Below are 21,509 nucleotides of genomic sequence, written 5' to 3'. Positions count from 1 at the left end.
TTTCTTTTTGTCTCAAAATGTTGTTGAGTTAGTAGTAGTAGTAGATATTTATTCATTTATTTGATCAGACGGCTACTAGAAGTTTCAAAAAACAGTCAGATCTAAGGAAGTCTTGAATACTATAGAAATTTTCTTCAATCGCAAATTATTTCAGATTTAATTAGCCTGTGTTTGTATCACTATGTATGTGGAGATCATTACAGATCACACGCTTTTTCATCTTGGGTCATTCTGAGACTATGAAAATATGGTATAGCAATATATTCTGAGTCAGGTTTCAATCCAAGATTTGAGCTCACATATCATTGATTCTAAGATGGTATTGAAGTGTTGAAATAAACTCAATGAAATAGGCAAGAATAACAAGGTCTCTTTAGTCTAGGTTTCCAGTCACTCGGGAATTAAAGGAAATGTAGAGGTCAACACACTTGCCCAAAAAAGAGCATAAACCCCTCTCATTGTTTGACATTTGAACAGTTCATACATATTTCCCTAGGAGTGAGATATTCAAGAATTTTCTGTTTTTCTTGGTAATGAATCCTATTACAATAACGAAATAAAAATCTAGAATACATCAAAAACTGAATATTTATTCCAAGCTTTTTATCTTCATACATTTAAATTAAACCATGTTCTTACTCTAACAGAGTGTGACGTATATTATCTACAAAGAACATCTACATAAGTGACTTATGATTTGCGGGCCTCAAATGAACATTTTGAATTTGCAGCCCAATCTTTGGAAAAATAAGAAACAAAATATCAAAATAACATTCTAGAAACGTTAAGGATAAGAAAATTGGGTACATTAGTATTCACCGAAATTTTCAAATCCTTGCGTTTTTGGTTCATAGAGATAAGCAGTGTCATTCAACCAAAACAAAATACCAAAAGACATTCGAAGGTGAAATCTCTCGCAAGGAAGAATGATTTTGTAAACTTTTAAAAAATGAATCAAATAATTTATATATTCCTGTGAAAGATATCATTTGAATAATGAATGGTATAAAATATGCGAAAAAGATTTCTAGAATTGTTGAAATAAGAATGAAACAATATTGTTGAATCAGTTGTCTAAAAGCACTCTAGCTATGAACAAACACAAAAACTTTCTTTAATTAATCATAAGGTAATGAAGAATAGTTTCAAATATCAGACTTATCAATTCATTTTCATTATGAAAACATTTGAGATAATCCTTAATCTAAATTTCTGTATAGAGTTAATACTTGTATTCATAGATTAATTCAACATCAAAAGATTGTTACCGATTTATTTCAAATTCTCTGTGTATCTATTCGGATATCCTTTATTAGTGATCAACAATCTCACTATTCATTCCGATAATGTATAAATCCAAATTAAAATTAGAAAATAAATTTTTTTAAAGCTCTCATCAGAAATAACACAGTGAAATTTCTGATTAAAAAAGAATAGTTTATTCTTAAGAAACATTCAGAATCTTCAGTTTCAAGTAGTGTATTTCCATGTTCCTACTAAAATTTTGGAACAATTTATCCAACACCAATCTAATTCTGAGAAAATTGGAAAATCAACAATTGATATAGATAACGTCTTGCAAGTTGAACTTTAAACTAGGCATCTGACATATTTATTTTCATATAAAGATGAATGTATTTTTCAATTAACAAATCAGAGATATTACATATTTTTTCAGGGAAAAACTTGAAATATTTCATTTCTTTTAATGTTGAATCCATTCTAGTGGATAGTTGAAAAAGTTGAGAGTTACATGAAACACTTAGAACTTTATAAAGAAACATATTTCACAGCAAGTCTTTTTTGATAAACTAATTTGGTTTTCTATCTACAATTATTATCCAAGTGATTTTCAATTACAATTATTATTCAAGAGTATTTTCAAAAACATTTATTAAAAAAAGAAACTAGGCAATGGAGATTATACCAAATAAAAACATTTAGTGTGTTATGATACACACTTAGAAATCAATAAAAATGGTTAATATCTCAAAAATGACTGAAAATAAATAAATAAACACTTAAATATACAGTTCTTAAACAATTACCAAACATTATCATTGCTATTCTCATTTTCTACATATACAGTACCAACTATTTCTTGCTGCTTCAACTTTTTCAAAGCAAGAGCAGTTTGTTCTTCAGCTGTTCGTTCCTTTCGAAATTCATAAACTAAAGGAAATATATATTCAATCGCTGCTTGTACGCCTGCAACACTGGGAGCTGTTACTGTTACACTTCCAGTAGAGAATATCTTAAGAGTAGCTTTGGGCTCTTTGAGTTTGTAAGTAACTCCAGGATGGAGTTCAGGCTCATATTCAGCTTCTTTATGATGTTCAGAAAACGAAGTTATTTTAATTGCGAAAGGCATTGAACAAGTACCCAAAACGTTAACCACTCTATAATTGCTGAACCTTATGTTAAAACCTAATTTCTGCAAACACCTAGCAAATCTCCTTGCAGCAATCCTGGCCTGATCTTCACTGGTTGATCCTGTACATGTTATTTTACCAGATGACCATATACTTGCAGTTGTATAGGGTCTACGCAGTTTCATAGTTAGCATACCATTCTCTCTTCGATATTCAACATTCATTCCATTCAATGCTATCTCACGCAAGTTCAAATGACACTTTACACTAAAACTACACACCACATTATTGATTATAATGTCTATTTCTGGATCACCTGTTGAAATTTCTTCTGGTATTGGTAATTCCTGTGGTTCATCTTTAACAGTTGCATCTTCACATAGGGCATAGTCTAAATTCTGTACTTGATGATTTATATTATGGTGTAAACTATTGTTTCCATTTTGCAATGTTTTCATTCCATTCTTTTGTAATAACGTAGTCATTTTTATTTATTCTTTGAGAAATCAGTCAGGTATTGAGAAAAAAAGCTGGATTAAACTCCTTTCTTTGATAAAACACTACACTTTGCACTAGAGAATACTAAATGACTTCCTATTGTCGAACTACAGATGTTGCATTAATAACATCATCTGCTTTGTGTGTACCATCACAGAAAGGTCTTTTAGAAGTTTGTTTGCAGTTACAGAGCCAATAGTCCTTTGATTCTTCCACTTGAAATCTGATAGGCCTGAAAAAATAATCATTTTGAAATAATCATTCATAAAAAATTAATCTTGGATAAGATTGAATAAACTTCATTTTTTTTATTATACAAAATTACAGCTATACTAGCCTTTGGGTGATTTTGAGATGTATATTTTTATGAGTGCCGTCACAAAACGGTTGGTTATGACTTCTTCCACAAAGACACCATAAATAACTCTTCCCTAAAATTTAAAGGTACTGTAAAATGAAAATTTAATTTTAAAATATTTCTATAATACCCTTTACAAGCGCAATTTTGAATGGTTTTTTATCGTAAACAATGCCGTTTTCTTGTTGATGTTGAGCAGATATCACATTTTCCAGAGCATTTTTTGGAAACTTAGATGAGTAACCCCTCTGAAAAGAAACGAATCGAATTACTTACATTGGCGATTAATCTAAACTTACTACACTAAATTTCAATAAATTAGCACTTCTAATGATATATCTCAACATTTTTTTGTTACTTTAAAAGTATTTAAATCGTGTAAATTAAATTTAGTAAAATTAACCTTACTTAAGACTATTTCCTCTTCCTCTATGTCAAACTCCCACTTTATATCAGATCACAGAACAGTAGTCACTCTATCTAGGATAACCCAATAATAACTGAACTATAGAACAAACTGTAGTCAGTGAATATATATATATTTATATGAATATACATAGATACATACATACATATAGGTTATTTGAATTTCAGAACATACAATCATCTTTTTTTCTAATCGAAAATTGGGCTTAGTTTTCGAATTAAAAATTCTACTTCCGTTTCACGTGTAGACTGCACCCTCTACACCATTCGTTTTCAAGTATAGGGAAGAAAATTTTAAACAATGATTGCATATTTCGTGATTATTTTTGATGTTTTTTTATTCAGGAAAAAAATGATTAAGAATGAAAATACCTTTTTTTCTAATGGTGGATTTATGCACCGTACCTAAGAACTAAGGACTAAGAACTATGAACTAAGAACTAAACCTAAGAATTCATACTTTCAAACTTCCAATAATGCAAAATGCAATTATTCGAATAATCATTCAATGAATATTCGAATATTCAAATCAAATAAAATAAATTTATTATTATTATTATTCATGATTCCCAGCCCTAGTAGGAATATGTATATGTATATACAGGGTGTTTCATTATAAACTAAATAAACATATATAATCGTGTTGATGACACCATGAGAATCATTTTTGCCTTATGACATAATATACCTCGCAAGCGAGATACAGGGTGATGAGCAACGTCACTTCTGAGCAATATTCTATTGAGTGTTGTCAGTTATGTATAACCTTCAACGTTAGTATTTCCGGTCAAATCAGAGTATTTTTGAGTGCTAAATTCAGACGAGGATGTAGAAATGGAGGGGTACTAGCCACTGGGGGTAATTACCCCCCAAGATTTCCAAATTATAAAATTTCAAAATTCTCTCAAACACAAAGAACAAAAATTTTTCTATAAAATAAACCAATAATCTTTTTACTCTTCTTTAAAATCGACACGACAGGTTTCTACGTCAGGTATTTTTTTAAAAAACCAACTTTCAAGAAAAAACGAAAAAAAATTGTTAGAAGATATTTCAACAATCATGACAAAGAAACCAAACGAAGAAAAAATAGCCCTGATAAAAACTAAAAATAAAGTTGAAACTAGTAGGTCTTCTTTCAAAGAAGGTGGCCTATGAAAAGTGACTTAATTGATAAAGATAATATATATTTATAATATACTGGGTGTCTCAGGTTCGACTGCCTATTAAACGTTTCTGGAGATCCGAGCCTATTTGAAATTGTAAAATGAGGAATATGATATTATTCTTCATTCCTTATTCAGCTAAAATATTTTCGAAGCTCCGGCACTTTTTTTCATTTTATTCATTAGATATTATGAAGATTTTCATTCGCAATCACTCCTTCCTCGAATTCTTGTTTTAAAACTTCTCAAAATGTTAAAAAAAAACGAAAACAGACAAAATTTCCATTGACTATTATGTGAATTATTTTCACTCCAAATATCCTATGCGTAAACTCAATTCAATTTATCGAAGTAAAATGATGTAAGAATATAATATCGTGCATCTCTTGAATTAGAGAAATATCATTACTGGTTGTTTTAAATATTGTGTCAAAAATTGTAAATAAAATTTCATCATAACTTTCGGCTTTTAAATTAGAAACATATTTCTTTATGATTGACTTGGATTCTACGAAGAAAAATGGTGTTCAAACATGATTTGGCTCCCATATTCAATAATTCAAGAGTTATTCGAGTTGGGTCAAAATTATCCAATTTGTTTCTAGAGTGCGTTTCAGATCAGTATTCTATGATGTATGATAAGCCACAGCACAGACCGCTTATAGCTACAGTATCAATCCTATATTGAAGTTCTTCTTTGTGTAATTATTCAAATTTAAAATTAATGATAATAATTCAAACTAACCTCCGAGTAATTTTCTTCTTCTTCTTATATCCTTTACTATGAACTTACTCCTAATTCATAGAATCTTAATATTCCAAAGAAGAATTTTCTAATGTTCTATGGGTCCAATGTCAATTTTTTAAGTTGAACCTTTTTTTATTTCAATTGTTCCTATCAATTAGTTCAAAATTATTTTTCGTCGATTGCAAATCCACATTCTGTAATTGTTATCAATTAAATCAAATAATACAAAAAGTGTTATATATTGAGAAGAAGCAGAAAAGCACTAAGCAATCTTCGAACAACCTCAAGATGAATACATGATATCGTTGTTGGCTGCATTGCTTATTTCATTGTCAAAATTTGCGAGCGCATGCGGTTTAACCATAAATATGGCGAGTCGAGGTGGTTATGATGATCGCGACAATAGGTAAATATTATAATATTACATAATTATTAGAGTGAAATTGAATTATGCCTTGTTTAAAATCTATTTTATATTTCATTCCTTGTATTAAACCTAATGATTCCGACTTCTGTCGTTCATATTTCCGAAAAAACTCAATAGGCGGTAAAACCTCAGTAAGATGCACATGCTTATTTTGGTATGTAATTTATCATTCTTTTCAGAGATTTCCATTCTGGAGGGCGAAGGGGCACCCGAAAGCCATTTCCCACTGAGCCCCCTTTCACAGCTTACGTTGGTAACCTACCTAATGGCTTCATCCAAGGAGATGTCGACAAAATATTCCCAAATCAAACTATCAAAAATATAAGATTGGTTATGGATAAAGAGACGGACAAATTTAAAGGATTCTGCTATGTCGAATTCGACACCCTTCAGGATTTAGAAGAGGCAGTTGCACTGAACGGACTTATTGATGTAGAGGGTACAACAATAAAAATTGATGTTGCAGAGGGTAAGCTCATTGACATTAATCATTACTTGTTGATAATTCTGAATGACATGTTTCTATTTGTATTTGTTCAAATATGTATTTGCCTTTGCACACTTTGAGATTGGCTCTTCATATTGTGGTGAAGATAGGGAACAGTGTAATTTTTTCTATTTCAGGGAAACGTAATGAAAGGGGAGGAGGAGGATTTGATAGAAACAGAGGCAGAGGTGGTGGAGGAGGTGGTGGTTTCAGAGGTGGAAGATCTGGTGGAGATCATCGCTATGGTAGCAACGACGATTTCGAAAGGGGAAATAGAAGAGGTGGAGGCGCTGGTCATTTCAATGGTGAGTAATAATCACCGTAATAATCTTTAGTTTATTAAAATATAAGCTATGGATCATCATATATTAATCTATGAAGTAGCACAAAATATATTTATTTAGTTATTGAACATTATGGATCAGGAAAATATCCAGTTAACATTGCGCATGTACTTCTACATTGGCTAATTTTTGAGATGTCTCTTAAAAACTTCATGAGAATAATAGGTATAAAATTGTTTATTGCTTTAAAAATCAATAAATCCACAATTTGTGCAGATTATACAGTTTTGTTTATATTTTTCCAGTTTCTGCTTATACCTGAAAAATTCAAAACAAATTGCTTAATCAATATTCTATATTTGAGAAGTTGATTACATCAGAACAACTCGATTATTTTTTCTAAAATGAACATTGTTATTCACCAAAAAGTGCGAGAAATTGATGAAATAATAGTAGGACACTTATGGGCTACCTTTATTGAATAACTTGCATCTGTCTAGAATTTTTTATGGCATACTACCTTCAAGCCCATGTTAAATATTAAAAAAAAATTATGGTGGAAAATTACCCCTATTAGAGAATTGCCCATCATTCTTCTATTGGAGCTTGCATTGTCTGCCCTTCCGATTGTTGCAACGATTTTTGCTGATGTATTCTTCGACACAATTGAATGAGTACGGTACTTTCAAAAATTTACAAATCATCTTGAAAAATTTATATCTATAAAGTACGAATGAATACGCCTAGTATTTGCGAAAAATAAACTTATTTCCTCAATTAATTTCACAAAATTGTAGTTTTAACTCTTTTGTATTGGTTTTTTGTAGGTCTTTTCTCACGAATATTTTAAGCTCCTGATGCTTAAATGTTCCTTTCCTTAAATTTCATTATAAAAAGCCTATTTTCACAATTGTTCCTGATATTGTATACTGTAGGAATACATCATAGACCCATTAGGTAACATTTATATACACTGCGCAAAAATATTAACGCACATTCTGAAAATCTCAATTTTAATGAAAGTTAACTCTACATTGAATTTATAACTTACTTTTTATATTGTCTCGGGAAGGTTTTGAACGAAACAAGACACATTAAACGGAAAAAAAATTCAGGACTACACCGAATCTTATGTGAAAGAAGAGAAATAAACAATTTTCAAAATACTGGAATGCTAATAAGTGATTTAATACTTGGTATTTTCACCCCTTGCGTTAATTACAGCTCGGCAACGACGGTTCATACTCAAAATGAGTGATCTTAAAATGTTCTGATCTAATCCTTCCCAGATTTCTCTGAGTTGGATTCCTAAGTCATTAAGAGTAGCTGGATGATTTTCTGAACTTCTCAGCCTTCTATTGAGGTTGTCCCAAACCTGCTCAATCGGGTTGAGATCTGGACTTCTTGCTGGCCATTCCATTCGAGAGACTTCAACCTCTTCAAGGTACTCCTGATAATGCGCTCACGATGGCGTCTGGCATTATCGTCCCTAAAAATTTTCACCAATGTATGGGGCAAATGGCACTACATGCTCTTCAAGAATATTCCTTATATACCTATCAGCATTCATAGCTCCATTATCAACAACCACTAGGTCTGTGCAAGCAGTCAAAGATATTCCACCCCATACCATAATCGATCCTCCCCCGAATCCAGTAGTATTCAGGAAATTGCACTGAGCATATCTTTCATGTGGACGTCTGTATACAAGTGAACGTCGATCACAATGGTAGAGGCAGAATCTAGACTCATCTGTGAAGAGAACTCTTTCCCAATCAGCCTCTTCCCAATGGATATGCTCTCTTGCAAAATCCAAACGCGCCGATCGATGGGCTGGGGTAAGAGCTGGGCCTCTTGCCACGACACGAGGCCTCAAATCATATTCTCTGAGGCGATTTCTTATTGTCTGAGTGCTAATTTGCACCCCATGAGTTTGTTCAAGCTGATTTTGAAGGAGGCGAGCGGTTGCAAACCGTTGTCTCAACGAAGAAACTCTCAAGTAACGTTCTTGAATGGCAGTTGTTACCCTGTCCTGGTCTTCGGACATTCATACCTGTCTTCCTGAATCGCTGCAACATTCTGGACACACTTGTATGGGAAACTCCAAACCTTTCTGCAATTCTTGTGTATGTCCACCTTTCTTCTCGCAAAACTACCGCTTGGGCACATTCCTCTTGGGTCAAATTGCGTGTTTCGCGTTGCATAGCGATCGAGTGTAGAAAATCAAACGAAAGAAAAACTATTGATCACTAGAATTGATCGAGAACAACTGATTTCAGAATGGAGCTAATACATTCAAAGTCTGATAATCTCATCTTTTTTTATTCCTGCTGGGAAAAAACATATGTATTGAAGAAAAACGTTGAAAGTGGATAACATATGCATGCATAATTCTGATAAAAATAATTATCATTGAGAACACCTTCAGTTGTAGAATAAATTTGAGATTTCCATAATGTGCGTTAATTTTTTTGCGCAGAGTATATAACCTGTTACCTTTCGGTGTATGGGTTTCATTGTCTACATTCTCTAACTTAACAATAATTCTAATTCGATCTAATGAATTTCTTTCATTCTGGCCTATTTGATGTCATCATCTTAACTTCCTTAATGATGTTCCCTCTCTTCCTTATTTCTATTTGTAGTTTTTTTCTCTTGAAAAATATACAGGATGAGCCAAAGTTACCTGAAAACTTATCCTTAACATTTGACTGTTTAATACTGTATACTATTCTTATTCTAACATTTATTAATATCATCATTTTCATGTAAATAATTTTTTTTTTTTTCAGATCGCGACAGAGGTGGTCATCGTGGCAACTATGGTAATTTTACTCCGGCCGACGATGGCGGCAACGCCCCCAACCGCGATTGGAATCAGAGGGGAGGCGGAATGGGCGGGCCCAACCGCAACAACTCAAATTTCAACAGCGGTCCTCCTAGGCGCGGTAATGTCAATGACGAAATTCCAAATTCCGCTCCAGGTAATTAAAATTTTTGCTATGTATTTTCTATAATGGGAGAATAAAAGAGGAACGGATCAAATCCCATAAGTATATAGGGCGTCCCGAACTCGTTAGTTTGGGTTATTATTATTAAACAATTGATGGAGTCAAGGAAGAACTTGTACGACTCGTAAAACAACTATCAATTCCATGTACACATTAATCTCAAAACAGAGAAACTACATCAAAAAAAGGAATGATAAAGGAAATTGATTACTCCGAAGTCATTAGTGACAGCTTAAAGTGCTTCAAGATTTATTGAAAAATGAACATGAACCGATTCACCCAAAAGAATATTAATAATAATAACCTTTATTCAACAAATACAAAAAGATAATGTTTCACAATAAAATAAAATGAATGAACAAGGTTGATGAGCGATAAGTGTTCTTTCACTTGTTTCGCAATTTGAACATTTAAATTGTTGAAAAAAATAATTTTCCCAAATAAAACCTGTTCTTCTAACTTATTTATTTGGTGCCAAAACATTCAAACAAACCGAATTTAGTAAAATCACTCTTCCTTGTGATTTTATCAATCGGTTGGTTTTTATATTTTTACCAGTGGTCCACTTGAAACAGTTTCGGAGGAAAAAAGCGGCCACTGCTCCAGAAAAAATCACCTCGTAGATTTTCAACCAAAATTGACATATCACGTGATGAAAATTTGAAAAAAACTTTTACATCCTGTATGTCCAAAACAAAGCCTTTGCGGGTCCATGTTTATAGGACTTTTTCTTAAAATTTTCTAAGGAATCTCCCATTTTGTATTTGGTAAGGATGGTAGGAACACCCTTGATCTGATAGTGATGTTCGATTTCGCCTTGCCTCTTCTATAGGGTGTTTTTTTTCGAGGTATATAACTTAAAGTTGGCATTACTGTTCAATATGGCGACCGATTTAACAGCTGTCAAGTGATTTATTCTCAGTTTGGTTTGGCAATTCATCATGAATAGACTCACGCCTGAACAACGCTTGCAAATAGTGCAATTTTATTTCGAAAATAATGATTCTGTGCGGAATACGTATCGCGCACTACGTCCATTTTATTTTGTTTACCGATGAAGCGCACTTCTGGTTGAATGGCTACGTCAACAAACAAAACTGCCGCATTTGGAGTGAAACTAATCCTCAAGTGTATGTCGAAACACCGTTACATCCAGAAAAACGGACGTTTTGGTGCACTTTATGGGCTGGTGGAATCATTGGTTCGTACTTCTTCAAAAACGGTGATGGCCAGAACGTTAGTCAATGGTGATCGGTATAGAGCCATGATTACTAACTTTTTCATTCCTGAATTGAACAACCATGATGTCCAGGAGCTGTGGTTCCAACAAGACGGCGCAACATGTCACACAGCTCGTGCCACAATCGATTTATTGAAAGACACGTTTGGTGACCGCCTAAGTTCACGTTTTGGACCTGTGAATTGGCCTCCAAGATCTTGTGATTTAACACCTCTAGACTACTTTCTGTGGGGCTATGTAAAGTCATTGGTCTATGGGGATAAGCCACAAACCCTTGACCATTTGGAAGACAACATTCGCCGTGTTATTGGCGATATACGGCCACAAATGTTGGAAAAAGTAATCGAAAATTGGTCGTCCAGATTGGACTACATCCGAGCCAGCCGTGGCGGTCATATGCCAGAAATCATATTTGAAATGTAATGCCACAAGATAATCTTGCGGATAAATAAAATTCATGTCAATCGAATAATCCATTGTTCTTTTATTGCAATGTAAAGTTCTATAGCTCTAAAAAAAACACCCTTCACATTGTAAGTCACTTCTTAGACGCTTAAGCTGTTCAAACTGTAAAGGAGTTAAGTTGTCTGATAACTTTACATTCCTTGACTTGTGCCAAGCAAACCCTTCTGTTGGGAACAATTTTGGTTTCTACCAAACCATCTCCACATCTTTGAACATGGAGAACTTCATCAGATCTGTCTTCAATGGTTCTGTAGACCATTGGACAGATTATAATGATTTGAATTAGTTGTCAATATTGTTTTCCATTTTCACTTGTATTTAATGATCGTCAGTTTCAATTATTTGTTATTTCAGATACATCAGGAAGACCAAAGTTAAAACTCAAACCCAGGACTGTAAAGGATCCAGTTAATGCAATTGCTGAGACCTCACAGTCCTCCACCATTTTTGGGGGGGCACGACCGAGAGAGGAAAAACCGGAAAAAAATTAACTTTAAACTTAGATTTTCTGATAAATATTTACATTTTTCGAATGTAATTTGAAAATTGGAATTAAATGAGAAATTTATACTATTAAATATAATATATATATGAATGTATGTACATACATATATATTTGATTTTTTTTTTCTAGCTAGAGATCATTTGTTTATATTTTGTATTTGACTATTAATTTGAAATATTGTTGATGTTTTTCATTTTCCGGAAAAGTGTCGTGAAAATTTTATAATTATAAGAATCATTTTTATCTTTGGCGAGTTTTTATCGCTTGCTTGTTTTCCTCTTTTAATTATTTTCCTATATCTGTTTTTACAAAACATACATGTTACTTTCGTGCCCTATCTGTTTTCTCACATTTCATAACAGCAATAAAAGTTTTATTCTCTAGTTGAAAGAAAATGATTTGGGTGTTGTATGTTTTGAAAAGGCATTCTCAACTCTCTCTTTAATAGTAATCAGTTTACGAAAATATTTATTGAATTTCAATTAAGCATTGTAGAAATGGTACATTAATGTTAACGTATTTCTCTTGAAAACTTACCAAATTTTTACAATGCTTCTAAAAGGATTTACACATATTGTGTATGAAATCTATGGATGAATATATTAATAAAATATAATTCAAATGATTTGATGTTTTTATGAATTGACGAATGTTTATTACCGGCGGGTGATTATGTGCATCTTTATCTATATTTTGAAAAATATAGGCTGATCCATTGGAAAAATGAAAACTCTATATCTCTAAAACTGTAATTAATTTCTAAAATCTGTTATGAGGATCATATAAACATAAACCATAAAAAATTTTAGAATTCATCGAATATCTCGAAAAGATATAGCGAAATATTTGAAACAGGTAAAATATAGAGGGGCGCGTGCGCCGCATAGAATTCCAATATTAACGAGTACCAGATTCTATCATTATTCGTGTTAATCGATTAAAAGTATTAGGTGTATCTGAAAAAATTAAATTTAATTTCTTCAATATCAATGTTAAACATCAAAGTAAGGAACAAATAGAAAGTAGTTCGAGCACGTGCGCATAAACGCCACTGAATTCTTTGGTTTAGTTCTTACGAATGGTGCATAAACCCACCATTAGTTTTTTGTTCTTACATAGGTAAAGTGCATAAAACCCCTCAATCATTTGTTAGCGTTCAATTGTTAGGTTTAGTCTTTAGTTTAACTTCGGTTAAAACCTCATCTCTCGGATTTTCTTCGCCAATATTTACAGATCCGAGATTTTTCTTATCACCTCGGGTGTTCCACAGGGCTCTCACCTGGGTCTACTTTTTTTCTTGATTTATGACGGAGACATCTCGGATTGCTTTCATTATTCTGAATTTCCATTGTCAAACTTTTCAGGAGGATTGAGGGTTTTGAGGATTGAATATTGGTTCAAGGAGACGTGGTCAATTATATATCTAACCTAAATTATAAATTAAATCAATAATAGTCCCTCCACGAATGAGTAATAAATTTATTGGTGAACTTAGAGGATATATTATTCATCGTTTTTCAATTTTTTCTACTCTACTCTCCCTTTTACTTTTCTTCCTCATAAGGCTGTATATTTTTCCATAACCCACCATAGAGTGATTTATTTCTAACAATTGATTTATAAGTCCCTTCTTCCTGTACTTTTCAATGATCCTATGTTTCAAGCATATTTGATTGTATAGATTTTCGATGCAGTCCTTGTTGGATGAAAGATCGGTGGAATATTTCAGGATAGTTGTTTTCAAATTGACCACCATGTTGTCCAATTCTATGGTACGATTGATTGCATCGTCGTATTTGTATTGAAGGGCAGCTATGGTGTTGTTCAGACCTATTATTTGAAGAATTTCGGATTCCATGAATTGACCCTGAAATATGAAAATAAGGACGTTAGAGAGAACTAAAAAATCGTTTTTATGAACAATTAGTAAAGAAATTATTATTTTTATTTAAATTCGTTGTTATATACAGTTAAAAGTTTATTCTATCATTCGTTATTCTCGAAACAGGTAAAATAGTATATATAAAGGGTGTTTTTTTAGAGCTATAATACTTTAAATTATTGCAATAAAACAACGATGGATTATTCGATCGACATGAATTTTATATATCCGCAAGATAATCTTGTGGCATTACATTTTAAATATGATTTCTGGCATATGACCCCCATGACTGGCTCGGATGTAGTCCAATCTGGACGTCCAATTTTCGATGACTTTTTCCAACATTTGTGGCCGTATATCGGCAATAACACGGCGAATATTGTCTTCCAAATGGTCAAGGGTTTGTGGCTTATCCGCATAGACTAATGACTTTACATAGCCCCACAGAAAGTAGTCTAGCGGTGCTAAATCACAAGATCTTGGAGGCCAATTCACAGGTCCAAAACGTGAAATTAGGCGGTCACCAAACGTGTCTTTCAATAAATGGATTGTGGCACGAGCTGTGTGACATGTTGCGCCGTCTTGTTGGAACCACAGCTCCTGGACATCATGGTTGTTCAATTCAGGAATGAAAAAGTTAGTAATCATGGCTCTATACCGATCACCATTGACTGTAACGTTCTGGCCATCATCGTTTTTGAAGAAGTACGGACCAATGATTCCACCAGCCCATAAAGCGCACCAAACAGTCAGTTTTTCTGGATGTAACGGTGTTTCGACATACACTTAAGTGTATGTTTGTTGACGTAGCCATTCAACCAGAAGTGCGATTCATCACTAAACAAAATTCGCTTATGAAAATCGGAAACAACGGCAATCTCATTTTGGGCCATTTCGACGAATCTACACCTTACTTGATGATCGTTTAGCTTCAATTCTTGCACGAGTTGGATTTTGTAAGCACGCAAACCAAGATCCTTCCGCAAAATCTTCCATAAAGTAGATGGACACAGATCCAATTCCTGTGCTCGATGGCGCATAGACTCATTCGGGTCTTCCTCAATGCTACGCTCTACAGCAGCAATAGCTTCTTCTGTAATGTACGGCGTCTCTGGGGATGCGAGTTATCAAACGTATTATCAAACGAGTAAACGTGGTGCGAAAACGTTCCATGGTTAATCGAATTAACGTGAATGTATTCATGATGAATTGCCAAACCAAACTGAGAATAAATCACTTGGCAGCTGTTAAATCGATCGCCATCTTGAACAGTAATGCCAACTTAATAGTATATTATTCAACGAGCGGTAATGTAGGTCATAACTCACGCAGATGATGTTTGCAGCACGAGCCGCAGGCGAGTGCTGTAATTCATCAAGTGAGTTATGACCATTACCGCAAGTTGAATACTATACTTTATCTACGACTATATCAATAAATACTAAGAAAAAAATACAGACTTAGAATAAAGACAGAAGGAACGGGAAATAAACATAATGTGCTCGATCCCGTACAAGAGAGATGGAAATTTACTGACATAGAAATTTATTGAAAAACCTTAATAATTGCCTATAAAAATGCATTAAAATATACCAAAAAATATTCCCTGTGAACGATTACTTAATGATCTTACTGCTACACCAATCTTGAAAATTTTTTCAAACTCCTTTATATTTTTTCGGGCAATTAATTCTGTATGGTAACTTTAGCTGTTTGTCTTTTGGAAATGTATACCTTTATAATATTTCATCTTCACTATCTGAATCAATCGTTTTCAGCAAAACATTCACAATAATTAGATATCAACTTAATTTGAAAACGTCAAAAGTGACATTCCCTCGGACATTCCTCCCCTCAATAACAATAATGGAATGTTCCCTTTCGGCCAATCGAAGAGAAGCAGAGAAGTATAGAAGCACAGATCCATATTTTCCGATTTATAATAGTGAGTTATAGTAGTGAGTTATTATAAATCACGCTGTTTGTTAATAGATACTATTAATTGTTCAAAAGCAGTTGAATAATGAGTTTATAATTCAATAGGAGTAGATAAAGTTATATACCTCGAAAAAAAACCACCCGTTACAACTCTAGTTTCATCTACTCACCATTACTTTCTTGGATTTTTCGAAACGATTGAGTTGGTCAGCCTGAATCGTCTGTAATCTCTCCTTAGCTAGCAGAAGGACCTCCATACGCTTAGGAAGATCTTCTATAGTCTTGAATTCACCACTGGCCAAATAGATAACTTTTTCTAAGAACCGCTGTAATGAATCTTTTGATTTCAAAAAACATATGAAATCTAAATGACATACTCACTTCGTATATCGAATGTTTCTGTATTTCCCGTTTCATTGTCAGAAATTCTTGTCTTCTGCAATCATATCTACATTTCAGCTGATCAATTTCTACTGTACGGTTGTGAACTGTTTCTGTGTCGTTTTGTATCTTTCTGAAGGCTCTTTCTCTTTTTTCTAGGTTTGTTTTTAGGAACTGTGGCATAAGTGAAAACATGACTAGAGTATTTTCATATCTGATTGAAATTAAATTAATTTCTGGTGAAAAATCACGGGAAATCTATATTTCAGTGTAAAAAATCGTGAAATAAAAAAAAAATTAATCCTTCGGATTTTTTTCTGTTAAAAATGAGAGATAATTTCAATATACCTATAGACATACTTCATTCTGAATTTTGAACATAGGGGGAGGCAGCATCTCCTCCACCCCCATGGACGCAAAAAAATCAATCGTTATCAAATTTTGTTGCAGGAATTCAATAAAGTTCTATTTCAATAATAGAAAAATATTTACTCTATTGAAAATTATGGAATTAGGGTAGTTTATTGTTATTTTTATAAAATGTCACAACCTGGACGATCATGGTTTGAACCCATAAAAGCTTTTAATTTATTATCCCTATGAAAATTGAAAGGCTTCACAATCGTATCTCAATTATTTCAATGATGAATTTCAAAACTTTTGGAATATATACATTCTGATGACAAATACATACAATCTATTTAGAGTTGAAAAAAATTATACGTTCTCATGAATTTCAATTGGAAATTTCAGAATATCGATAAATAAAATAAATAAATATTACCAAATAAGAAAGCGATAAATGATAATGATAAAATGATAAATGAATTGGTGTACCTAAGTAAATATGGGGGTTTAGAAAAATTTGTAGTTCTAAGGAAAAATTTGAAATTCGAAATAACTGAGATACGATTGTAGAACCATTAAAGAGAAAAAAAAAGAGAGATATAAAACGAAACTATGAATTTTCTCGGGAATAGAAATAAGTGAGTTTATTCTAAACTGCCATTCCAAGGTTTCTTACAAAAACTGAATGAATCTATAAAGCAGTTTCGGTACAGAATCAAAATGAATCTGCATTGAAGAACTTAATGAAAAGATAGTGTATCTGGTGTCCCAAATTCGTTGTCTAGTGAGAGGATCTTTGAGGAAGAAAAAAATGAATGGCACATTTTCAACCTCGATTTTTGAGAGAATTAATTTTGTGAAAACCGCGATCTCATTAATTCAACTGTTTTCATTTCAAGCCATAAGAGAAAATTGTAAAATGGCGTGAAATGAAATATTCTCATAACTTCTTCATTACTGGTGCTATAAACACGAAACAAAAACTTTGTATGAGAATTTTTTTCTGTAGAATCCATTGGCAATAAATTATTTTTTATTGAAATCAGTTTTGAAGATGAACTTGTGTTTTTCGATGTTAAATCCGGAGATTTTGGTGACCACCCAATATTTTAATTATCTGAAGTTCACTGATAATCATAGATAGGCACTAAGTTGATATGCTGGGCGAAACTGAAACTTTTGATGAATTTTATAGTTTGATAAGAAATTCATATATCATGTTATATATTTTTGAAAAGGGAAAAATTAAGCGATTTTATTTGTTAGAGAAATTTTTATGGTTGACGCTGAAAGAAACACAAGTTTTTGTCATAATTTCAGAACTAATTCCAATAAAAAACAATTGATTACACCAATGGATTCTTCCAAAACAAGTGCCTGTAGAATATATTCGTTTCATTTATAGCGCCAGTAATAAAGAAATTATGAGAAATTTCATTTCACATAATTTTCCACTTTTCTCTTAAGTTTGAGAAGAGCTGAACATATAAAGTTGCGGGGTATTCTGAGATCCCCTCACTAAACAACGAATTTGGGATACTCTTAAGACATTCTGTGTATTGAACGAAGAATGATATTTTATTGAAATATCACTTCATTCTATATTTTTATGGAAGGTTATAGTACTGAAAATGGAAGTTTTCAACAACAAAGTACGAGGCGTGTATTTAAAGTAAGGTCTCCAAGGCCATTGTATCGCCGCAAGTAGCGCTAGATGAAATTCGGCAACACTGTTGTATACGTTAGGCCCCCCTCCACCAATCGACACCTGGTGGAGCTCATTAGGACGCTCAGTCTTGACGTAGCAGCCATTTGCAATGGAAGTGCTGGTTGTCGCTCCCGCTAGGTGCGAGTTACGTTCAGTCATTAAGTTTTTGCACTCAAAAAAACTCATAGAAATTCATCGTCAATTGGAAGAAGTGTATGGTGAGAAATGTATGGACGTGAAAAACGTTCGAAAATGGTGTAGAGAATTTTCTCCTGGCCGACTAAACGTTCACGACGAGGAGCGCAGCGGCAGGTTGTCACACTCGGACGAAACAGTGCGGAAAGTTGAGGCGCTTGTGCTGAAAGATCGCAGGTTGACTCCCAATGAGTTGGCCGAAAAACTCCAAGATGTGTGCAGTAGAGACTCTATTCATTCAATTTTGGTGAATAACCTGCAATACCGAAAATGGTCAGCCAGTACGATTTCATCACGACAACGCGCGTTCTCATGTGGCCAACAAAACAACGTCACTCATTACGGAATTTGGTTGGGATGTGTTGGACCACCCTCCTTACAGTCCCGACGTCGCCCCTAGTGACTTCCACATGTTTCCTTTCCTTAAAAAACATCTAGGAGGAATGAAATTTGCGAACGATGAAGAAGTTCATGAAGCGGTCATTTCGTTCTTGCGCGAGGCGGCGGTATCGTGGTTCGAGGAGGGGATACAAAAGTTTGTCGTACGAATGAGGAAGCTCATCGAAGTGAATGACGATTACGTAGAAAAATAGCTTAGATTTCAAGCTTTGCAGCAATGTACAAAACTTAGTAAATAAATGTTATTTAATGTGAAAAAAATAAATGGAGACCTTACTTTAAATACACGCCTCGTATATTGAGCAGAAATGTAAATGAAAAATTGAAAAACAGAAATTGAACAAGCGAAAAAGCTCCACTTCAGTGCTTTCATAATTTTTCAATATTCACCTTGGAGAATGAAATGAAATTCTCTCTCAATGCCTTTTCTCTCTGTCCAAGTTGCAACCATTGCGAGCCCAGATAATTTTGTCTAATAACTAAATCCCTTCTTCTCTTCCATAGACGTCGATCAGTGGTCTCCAAATCATTCCAAGTATTTCTCTGTTCAAGGAACGGGGAAATTGGTGGTGAATCCATTGTAGCGAATCTACCCGTACAAATTGGAATGAAGTCAATGAGAAAAGAATTAATGAAAGGTACAAAAATATAATTCAGAAGTTTTTCAGGGCCGTATTAATAATAATAATAATAATCTTTTTCTACATTCATGCAAAAAGCAAAACTTTATTGAACTATATTTAGTGGAAAAAGAAGTTCTTTATTGCACTCATCTGTCATTCTACTTCAACGTGCTGATGGAAATCGTCGACAGTAGCGGAGGGATACGTAGAGGAATCACATGCAAACAAACTCAGTGTTGCAAACAAATATTTCAGCCTGAAGGAAATAACGATGTACAGTTACCAAGTACTAGTACGTTTACAGCAGTAACAAATCAAGAAGTGGATTTAAAAAGTACTTCACTACGAAATATTCATATTGAAAATTGCACCAATTGTTAATTCACTTTCAACATTGAGGGTAAAAATAAAGTTTGAGTTAAATTGTTCGTAACGTATTAGTTTCTGTTTCAATGCAAATCGATATTAATAATAAAGTATTCAAGTTGCGCTTTTCATTTTCCTACACCTAGTGCCGCACCTCAATAAATCATTTTTTGCTTTTTGCATGAACGTAGAAAAAATGTTGTATGCAACTCGTGCAAAAATTGTTTATTGCACTCGACGTGAAATTGTCCGACGAGGCCGTTAGGCCGAGAGAAGTGAATGAGAACTGACTATTCCATATGAGTGGTTTTTAGGCCAGTCAGCTCCAGGCATTTGCACACTATGTGTGCAGTATTCCTTTCAAGGCTTTTCCTATTGTCCCTCTCCCATTAGTCCCATTGTTGGACCGCTGTCTTGTATTGGTACCATGGAAACATACCACGGAATTTTCGAATTCTGAACAAGTGCGTGACTAGTTTCATTACAAATCGTAATATGATTGTTAGAGTGGGTCCTGCTTCGTCCCCTACATGTAAAATCAATTTAGGAGTTCCTCAGAGCTCTGTGCGGGGACCGCTCCTATTTCTTTTGTTTATAAAGGATCTACCGGATTATATTGATCCAGTTATCCTGTATTAACAGAAAACTAGATGTAGATGAAGATCGTCGCTCAACCTGGAATGATTTTTAAAGCAGTACTCTGCTTTATCCTTTCCTTAATCGCCTAAAATTTGTTGAATCGTCTGCTGGGCATAAGTTATCAACAAATAATTTGCTCGTACGTAATTTTTGATATCTACCTGTACGTAATATGATTTGAAGACATCACTTAAAATATTACCTTTTCAATTAAATGAACCAATGTATGAATATACCTATTTAGCATTGCTTTGAGATGCTACTTACTTAACTCTTTTAATTTGAGTGTGCTGCAGCTTGTAAGCATCATGAACGTCTTTAATAGCATCTGCATCGAACTTAACTGCTTCTTTTCCCAAACCCTTTTCCTTCGATAACGCACCCTTGGCAATATTAGTTGTGCTATCCATTTTCGCGGAATTTTGTTCCAAATTACGAATTCTTAAAAATAAAACGAAGAACCCGACGTATGAAATATTCGAGGAATGACAACTGACAGGTTAGAAAGTAGGCCACTTGGAAACTCATCTCTGTGTTCATGAATTTCTGTCATATTAGCTCTTTATTTTGATTGTATTTTTATCAATATCATTTTTATACCCTTGGGCATAATCTGAACACTTCATGACCTATGAGCATGATGTGAATAGAAAATGTTTTATATTTATTCAATAACTTTTATTTACAAAATTATAAAAAATTATGGAGAATATCAATTTTTTTATTCGAATTAATATGACATTGATAATTCTAAAAAGATTCCGGGAATGTTTGATGGCAATTATTTTTCATTGTCAGGTTATTCAGTTTCTAAGAAGCACCTGACTCAGAAGGTGTACCAGCAATCATTCTCAAAACCTTTTATGAAGGTTCGAACATAAACTACAGGCCTCTGCGTCTGAAGAACAAGACCTAACCTGCTCTTTTGCATTTACGAGTTTGACACCCAGTCGAGAAATGGGATTGCTTGTCATCATTCAGGGATTTCAAAAAGGATGCATCAGCTGAACGGACCTTTTGAGAAGGGATTGAGCAGTATGGTG

The 21,509-nt window shown here is 33.6% G+C and overlaps 4 protein-coding genes across 4 annotated transcripts; 1 reads left to right on the top strand and 3 right to left on the bottom strand.

Annotated features, from left to right (window-relative positions):
* Nucleotides 1-570: 570 nt before the first annotated feature.
* On the bottom strand, nucleotides 571-2,857 carry LOC123675634 (TATA box-binding protein-like 1). The gene has a single exon (XM_045611074.1). It carries the CDS (start codon nucleotides 2,855-2,857, stop codon nucleotides 2,045-2,047), a length of 813 nt encoding a protein of 270 aa, XP_045467030.1. The 3' UTR covers nucleotides 571-2,044.
* On the bottom strand, nucleotides 571-3,668 carry LOC123675635 (CDGSH iron-sulfur domain-containing protein 3, mitochondrial). Its single transcript, XM_045611075.1, has 4 exons — nucleotides 3,528-3,668; nucleotides 3,359-3,476; nucleotides 3,208-3,301; nucleotides 571-3,102 (listed from the first exon to the last, which is right to left on the bottom strand). Exons 1-4 carry the CDS (start codon nucleotides 3,573-3,575, stop codon nucleotides 2,967-2,969), a joined length of 396 nt encoding a protein of 131 aa, XP_045467031.1. The 5' UTR covers nucleotides 3,576-3,668; the 3' UTR covers nucleotides 571-2,966.
* Nucleotides 3,669-5,720: 2,052 nt separating this feature from the next.
* LOC123676259 (eukaryotic translation initiation factor 4H-like) lies at nucleotides 5,721-12,612 on the top strand. Its single transcript, XM_045612047.1, has 5 exons — nucleotides 5,721-5,974; nucleotides 6,175-6,464; nucleotides 6,620-6,787; nucleotides 9,559-9,750; nucleotides 11,837-12,612. Exons 1-5 carry the CDS (start codon nucleotides 5,865-5,867, stop codon nucleotides 11,971-11,973), a joined length of 897 nt encoding a protein of 298 aa, XP_045468003.1. The 5' UTR covers nucleotides 5,721-5,864; the 3' UTR covers nucleotides 11,974-12,612.
* An 840-nt stretch (nucleotides 12,613-13,452) lies between these two features.
* On the bottom strand, nucleotides 13,453-20,969 carry LOC123674949 (coiled-coil domain-containing protein 42 like-2-like). Its single transcript, XM_045610134.1, has 5 exons — nucleotides 20,734-20,969; nucleotides 19,229-19,427; nucleotides 16,189-16,362; nucleotides 15,978-16,133; nucleotides 13,453-13,854 (listed from the first exon to the last, which is right to left on the bottom strand). The coding sequence occupies exons 1-5, from the start codon at nucleotides 20,874-20,876 to the stop codon at nucleotides 13,495-13,497; spliced, it is 1,032 nt and encodes a 343-aa protein (XP_045466090.1). The 5' UTR covers nucleotides 20,877-20,969; the 3' UTR covers nucleotides 13,453-13,494.
* Between the last annotated feature and the right edge of the window lie 540 nt (nucleotides 20,970-21,509).

Source organism: Harmonia axyridis, chromosome 3, assembly GCF_914767665.1.
Source record: "Harmonia axyridis chromosome 3, icHarAxyr1.1, whole genome shotgun sequence".
Classification (NCBI taxonomy): domain Eukaryota; kingdom Metazoa; phylum Arthropoda; class Insecta; order Coleoptera; family Coccinellidae; genus Harmonia; species Harmonia axyridis.
This window is presented reverse-complemented; position numbering and strand designations above follow the sequence as displayed.

What these genes read in the sequence shown, in the direction of transcription:
- LOC123675635 (XM_045611075.1), bottom strand. Translation starts at nt 3,575, where the DNA reads ATGTTGAGATATATCATTAGAAGTGCTAATTTATTGAAATTTAGTGTA. An exon ending in ATTTATTGAAATTTAGTGTA is followed by an intron (nt 3,477 to 3,527) that starts GTAAGTTTAGAT and finishes GTTTCTTTTCAG; the next exon opens with AGGGGTTACTCATCTAAGTT. An exon ending in CAAAATTGCGCTTGTAAAGG is followed by an intron (nt 3,302 to 3,358) that starts GTATTATAGAAA and finishes TTTAAATTTTAG; the next exon opens with GGAAGAGTTATTTATGGTGT.
- LOC123675634 (XM_045611074.1), bottom strand. Translation starts at nt 2,857, where the DNA reads ATGACTACGTTATTACAAAAGAATGGAATGAAAACATTGCAAAATGGA.
- LOC123676259 (XM_045612047.1), top strand. Translation starts at nt 5,865, where the DNA reads ATGATATCGTTGTTGGCTGCATTGCTTATTTCATTGTCAAAATTTGCG. An exon ending in TATGATGATCGCGACAATAG is followed by an intron (nt 5,975 to 6,174) that starts GTAAATATTATA and finishes CATTCTTTTCAG; the next exon opens with AGATTTCCATTCTGGAGGGC. An exon ending in AAAAATTGATGTTGCAGAGG is followed by an intron (nt 6,465 to 6,619) that starts GTAAGCTCATTG and finishes TTTCTATTTCAG; the next exon opens with GGAAACGTAATGAAAGGGGA.
- LOC123674949 (XM_045610134.1), bottom strand. Translation starts at nt 20,876, where the DNA reads ATGGATAGCACAACTAATATTGCCAAGGGTGCGTTATCGAAGGAAAAG. An exon ending in ACTCAAATTAAAAGAGTTAA is followed by an intron (nt 19,428 to 20,733) that starts GTAAGTAGCATC and finishes TTGTACGGGTAG; the next exon opens with ATTCGCTACAATGGATTCAC. An exon ending in AGAAACATTCGATATACGAA is followed by an intron (nt 16,134 to 16,188) that starts GTGAGTATGTCA and finishes GATTCATTACAG; the next exon opens with CGGTTCTTAGAAAAAGTTAT.